Source organism: Gossypium raimondii, chromosome 3, assembly GCF_025698545.1.
Source record: "Gossypium raimondii isolate GPD5lz chromosome 3, ASM2569854v1, whole genome shotgun sequence".
NCBI classification, from domain to species: Eukaryota; Viridiplantae; Streptophyta; class Magnoliopsida; order Malvales; family Malvaceae; genus Gossypium; species Gossypium raimondii.
The window spans coordinates 49,178,771-49,185,107 of NC_068567.1; the positions used below are offsets into that span (position 1 = coordinate 49,178,771).

Genomic DNA, 6,337 nt, shown 5'->3' on the forward strand with positions numbered 1-6,337 from the left:
TCTAACATTTTCTTTTTGGGGTATTAATGGTCACATTTTCAATTCTTAATTGACTTAGAATTAATGAGAGATAATATCCATGTCTGATTTGCAGGACAGCATGACACCCTTTTACAAGTGGCCATGGTCGGTCATCCTACTTCTTTTCTTTTGTTTTTCTTAGCTCAAGTACTTGTCCTCTTATTGACTTTCTTTTAAAAATTAGACGCAAATAAACCCTAATCATTTCCATCTCTTTGGATTATTCTCCAAATATAATGTATGTACCAACACCCTTTAAACAAATTTGTTAGCTTCTATAAATAAACCCTAAAATAAATGGAAGTCAAATGATTCCCTAATCCTATATATGCCTGGTAAGAATTTCTGGTCCCATTTAGGTTTTGGGTTAATCTTACATGAAACTTTTAAAGTAACCCTTTTTTCCTTGTAAGCTATAGATTTTGTTAAACAAATCCAATAAAAAGGGTTGTTAATTGGATATGGTCCAATGTTTGAAACAGTGTGTTACAGTTGTTAATGGTAGCAGAATTGGAGAAAAAAAAAGCATATACCTCAAAAAAAAATTTCAACATTACATCATACTCATAATGTATATCATCACAAAAACCTTTGTTTATTTGTTTTTATATTATATTTTCTTAATTATCCAAATTACAAGTACTACTTGACAGGGTATGTAGACTTATTTTTGTTTGTCAAACTTTTTTTTTTTTACTAATTTATATAATTTTTAAATGTTCTCAGATGTTCCATTTACGGGTTGTGAGTAAGCCAGTAAGGTTCTTGCATCAAAGGGCTGCTTTTTTTTTGCTCACTTTGTTCCCCCTCTCTCTCTCTCTCTCTCTGACTTTCTCTTTTTCCTCCCTTGGCCCAAAGTAAATTCAGAAGGAAAATAGAAAGTTAAAAAAGGGGAAAATCTAAAGCCTTTTGCTTTCTTTTGTTCAACTTCTGCATCAAGTTATTATAGCTTTCTGTAAGTTTCAAGGGCTCTCCTCTCTTCTGGGTTTGCTTTTGTCTTCTATCTTGTTTTTGCTTTTTTCTTCTTGTTGTTATGTTATCTTCTGTTTCAGTTCATCACCTTTTATAGTTCATATATATACTGGTTCATAGTTTCCATGATTGATGCTAGTTCGGTGTTTTTGATAAAACCCAGATCCTGTCATCATTTGACCCAACTGACTTTGGCTGCTGATTTGGGGAAGAAGAAGTAACGGGGAACTACATAGAATTAGAAACCTGGAGCTTTTTCTTAATTCTTGAAGTTTGTAGTTTTGCCTTCCAGTTTTAAGTGGATTTGTTTTTATCTTTTATTTCTGTTGAAGTTAAGTCAAAAGGTGTTATCTCTCTGTTTTATAGTTGTACTGAGCAAAACAAGTTGTCAAAGTTTGGGTATAGGATGATTGGTAAGAGCAAGAGTGTTTGCTTTGGTAGATGCTTTTGGGGTTTTTCAAAATTTCATCCCGATAGAGGTTTCTGCTTCTGGGATAGTTTATAGGGTTTTCTTCTCTGATTTTGGAGTTGAAGTTCCCTTCTCTTAATGGACTAGGTTATGCTGTAGAGGAAAATTGAATAAGGGTTGGTTCATTGTGGATTTGGTTCGTTATTTTGATTTGAATATGATCAAGCAGATACTAGGCAGGCTTCCTCGAAAGCCATCTAAGTCGTCTGAGAATCGTGAATTTGGGGGTTCGTCTGCTCCTCCTTTGAGTAATCCCTCCCACTCCAGAAGCAGTGATATCATGGGTAATCATAGGCTGCTAATTGATAACGCCCCTCTTCCTGGCCCTAATTCTGCTTCTACTTTCGGATATAGCCATGGAAGTAGACTCTCCCAAGTTGTTGATCAAAAACTTAATGGGAACTCAGGAACTGCTCCATATGAAGCTTTGCCAGGATTTAAGGATGTTCCTAGCTCTGAGAAGCAAAACTTGTTTCTTAGAAAGCTGAGCTTGTGTTGCGTTGTATTTGATTTCTCTGACCCAATGAAGAACTTGAAAGAGAAGGACATCAAGCGACAGACGTTACTTGAGCTTGTGGATTATGTTAGTTCTGTGAATGGAAAGTTTTCTGAATCCGTTATGCAAGAAGCTGTAAAGATGGTGTCTGCCAACTTGTTTCGACCTCTTACTCCACAGCCTCGTGAAAACAAGGTGCTAGAAGCCTTCGATTTGGAAGAGGAAGAGCCATTGGTGGACCCTGCATGGCCTCACTTGCAAATTGTATATGAATTCTTTCTGAGATTTGTGGCATCTCCCGAAACTGATGCGAAGTTGGCCAAGAGATATATTGACCATTCTTTTGTTCTTAAATTATTGGATCTCTTTGATTCTGAAGATCCAAGGGAGAGGGAGTATCTAAAAACAATTCTGCATCGTATCTATGGCAAGTTTATGGTGCATCGTCCATATATCAGGAAAGCTATTAACAATATTTTCTTCCGTTTTATTTTTGAAACGGAGAAGCATAATGGGATAGCTGAGCTTTTAGAGGTTTTGGGAAGTATAATCAATGGGTTTGCTCTGCCACTCAAAGAAGAGCACAAGTTATTCCTTGTCCGGGCACTAATACCCCTTCACAAACCAAAATGCTTGCCGATGTACCACCAGCAGTTATCTTACTGCATCACGCAGTTTGTCGAGAAAGACTGCAAACTAGCTGATACTGTTATAAGGGGATTGTTGAAATACTGGCCAATTACTAATAGCTCAAAGGAAGTCATGTTCCTTAGTGAGCTTGAAGAAATTTTGGAAGCTACTCAGCCTGCTGAATTTCAGAGATGTATGGTACCCTTGTTCCAAAAAATTGCACGATGTTTGAGCAGTTCACACTTTCAGGTAATATGCCTTTTAACTTTTCAAATTTCTCTTCATATCCTATCGTCTGAAATGCCCTAGTCAAAAGTTCCATCTGTCCTGTACTAATCCTAAACTAATCCTAAAAAATCACTCTTCGCTTTAAAGAATCTAAATGGAATGATAGGGTAGTTCTTTCATCTCTCTCCAGGGGTCTTCTGTTATCATCTTTCCAGATTGAGATAATTAAGAGGATGGACTCTATGTTAGCAAATTAGATCTTATTAAGTTCTCAATGATGTTTCTCTGCTTCTCTCTGTTGTACACCTGTCTATATGCTTGAGCTTATGAGATCAAGCCCATGCTGGTTGTGCATAAGCATGATATTTTTCTCGCTCTCGAGGTCTAAATTACTTGTTAAATAATCCTCATTGGTAGAAGTCATAACTCATAATAGTCTTTCGATGGGTGATTTGACACTTAAAAATCCAAATATCTAGGTGTTAACTTTTGGCACTTAACGGTAGCTTGCTTCCTGTTGGCCAAAAAAAAAAAGGATAGCCTGCTTGTTATCGGCATAATTGCGTAAAATATGTGCCAAGTTAGTTAGCTATTAAACATGCTGAGGAATTCTACTGGATAATCTTTTATTGACTTGAATATGGAAAATGATTGATGTTTTGGCTGTGCATCAATAGTTGATACGTCCATGCACCTACATATTTGTTTGCTTCCGAACTTTTATAGGTTCGGAGTTATATTGAATGTTTTTCCTAGCAGTCCTTTTTGTTTTACTATTTGAATTTCCTATCTAGCTATCTCTAATATGGGCACTTGAGAATGTTACTAAAGTGCAAGTGGACAAAAGCAGAAGTATGGTGGAATTCAGTTGATAGTCTGCTGTTACCATATTTCTGTGGTTGTCCAGGTTGCAGTTGTTGACTCTTATTCGAATGCTGGTGGTAGCATGGCAATGAATGTGGCCTTGAATCTTGATCACTCTGGTGCTTGTTTTGGTTAAATAGTTGTTGAAGATAATTATAATTTAAATACGGTCAAGTTTCATAGGCTTAATAGAGTGTAAAATTTGACTTTGTGCCACCTGGGTTTTAGTTGAAAGGAAAATTGCTTTCACCATGGCAGGAAAGATGCGAATCTCGTGCTATTACATATTAACATTAAGAGGTTTAACCATTTAATTGGTTGTTGCTAAAACTTGGGGCTGCATGTACACACAGGTCGAGTTTCATAGGCTTGTTAGAAAGCATATATTTGATTTCATATGAACCTGGTCTTTAGAGATTCTAGTTCAAGGAAAAAATTGCTTTCCTTTTGGCAGGAAGGATGTGTGTTGTGTGCTATTACGTGCAAAGATTAAGTGGTTTAACCAGTTTGTGGGTTGTTTCTAGAGCTTGGGATTCAAATATATGTATAATCTTCGTAAATAAATTGATGGCTTACTGACTCTTGATGGTTTCGTTATTCTTTATGACACCACGGAGCTGGGTTGGACATACTAAAATGAACAATAGTATGTTGTCTTTCATCGTTCAAGTGGTTTGTGCATTGCTATGATAATATAGTTCAATTTATGGTGTTACCATGTAAAAACCAAATTATTATGTTTCCATAATAAATCCTTTAGTTACAGTATATGGCAATTGACTATCAAAAAATAATTTTCCCTTCATTGACAAGAATTTAGTTAGTGAAGTTCTGTGTAAGATTCAAGTTCTTGGTATGAAATCTGAGATTTCAGTTTGGTTCTGACTTCTGCTGAAATGTTTGGTTATATATGCAATGGATTTTTGGGATTTCAGATAATTGATTCTTGCTTTTACAGGTAGCAGAGAGGGCTTTGTACTTGTGGAATAACGATCACATTGAGAGCTTAATTAGACAAAACCGCAGAGTTATACTGCCCATTATATTCCCTGCCTTGGAGCAAAATGGGCATAACCATTGGAATCAGGTTGTACAGAGCTTGACGCTTAATGTTCGCAAGATTTTTTCTGATACCGATCCTGAGCTATTTGAGGAATGCTTGAACAAGTTTCGAGAAAATACAGAAAAGTGGGAAGAGATCAAAACAAAACACGAAGCGGCCTGGAAGCGCATAGAAGAGATTGCGGTATCAAATGCTGCAAATGGTGAAGCAGTTCTTGTTCCTCATGTTGTAGCTTCAGAAACATCATGAGTACCATTTGTGATTTGACTGGACTCTAGTCAAGTGTCTATTTCTTTTATCGTTTGCTGCAGCCCACTAGATGGTTGAAGTGGTTAGAGAAGTTGAATACTCAATGTTTTGCACCAAAAATCGAGTTGGCCTGGATGGTCAAGAACATCTTTTCCGCGGCATCAGGTCCGACACTTGTGGTACTCATACAAAGCAAATAGAAGGTAGTATCTGGTCTCAAAAATATTTTAGCTCTTGTTTTAGAGAATCATACGAACCATCTACAGTTAACAGGTAATTTATGTCGTTCATCTCGGTTTTTTATTTGTTCCTCACTTAATGGCATATATGTATAATCTAAGCTTACCTTTTGTTTACGAATGAGAACTTGCGTTGGTGTGTGTATGTTTAATATAAATATTGATAGATTGGGATGATGAGCTTTATTGGAGTTTGGTGCTTTTTTCTTTATAAATATAGAAATCAATTTGAAATTGCATGCACGCACATACGTATATAGTATGAGGAAATAATTTCATAAATATTTCATCATAAATTATTGTTGGGACTTGATACAAAGAAGAACAAAGAGTTGAGAATGTCATCTAAAATAAGGCATCCCATATCCCTACTCAAATAGAGAAAATAAGCCATTAATGATTCCAGTTCTTTCTATTGGGATCAAATAGAGAAAAGATTGTTTAATCTTCCTCACCATTTTCTTCATATATACAAAAAAAAATCATTTTGATTGATTAATTTATAATTAAATGATGAAAATATAATTTTCATTATTTCTTGTACATTCCAATCTTTTAATGTCTTCATTCTCATTCTTTTTTTTCAATCATGTCTAAATATAAAATTATATTTTAATAGCTCCAATATATTCGTTCACTCATATTTTACATTCATTCATGAAAAAAATAAAAATCAAAGATTACAAATTCGTACACCACAGATTCAAAAATGAGTTTCAGTTCAATAATTGCAAAAATATCTGCTATATCAATGGTAGATCTTACATTTGAAAAGAGGGAGAAAACAAAAAATGCCTTGCCATTTATTCTTGTTGCCATGGTTTTTTTTGGTATGGCAATTGTAGTATGATTTTCTTCATTAGCATAGATAGTCAGTTCAATATTATATGCTCATCCTATAATAATATTATTAAAATCATAACAACAAATTAATTTAATTAAAAAAACAAAACAAAACATGACAAGCATTAGTAAAGAAAATTGCGAGTATCATCATACGTGTTCGTGTATCCCACCTCCCAAGGTTACGAGGAGTATTTGCATGTTTCCCTCGCGAGATCGCAAGGGTATCCGTTTCGGGGTGGATTCTGAATCATAAGGCTGAA

General features: G+C 35.3%; 1 protein-coding gene across 1 annotated transcript; it reads left to right on the top strand.

Moving 5' to 3' along the window:
* The first annotated feature begins 755 nt into the window (after positions 1 to 755).
* LOC105794550 (serine/threonine protein phosphatase 2A 57 kDa regulatory subunit B' theta isoform) lies at positions 756 to 5,422 on the top strand. Its single transcript, XM_012623781.2, has 3 exons — positions 756 to 976; positions 1,157 to 2,837; positions 4,639 to 5,422. The coding sequence occupies exons 2-3, from the start codon at positions 1,620 to 1,622 to the stop codon at positions 4,990 to 4,992; spliced, it is 1,572 nt and encodes a 523-aa protein (XP_012479235.1). The 5' UTR covers positions 756 to 976; positions 1,157 to 1,619; the 3' UTR covers positions 4,993 to 5,422.
* The last annotated feature ends 915 nt before the right edge of the window (positions 5,423 to 6,337 follow it).

Excerpts from the sequence above, each read along its gene's own strand:
- LOC105794550 (XM_012623781.2), top strand. The coding sequence starts at position 1,620 with ATGATCAAGCAGATACTAGGCAGGCTTCCTCGAAAGCCATCTAAGTCG. Across the intron at positions 2,838-4,638 it reads TGAGCAGTTCACACTTTCAG|GTAGCAGAGAGGGCTTTGTA; the intron begins GTAATATGCCTT and ends TTGCTTTTACAG.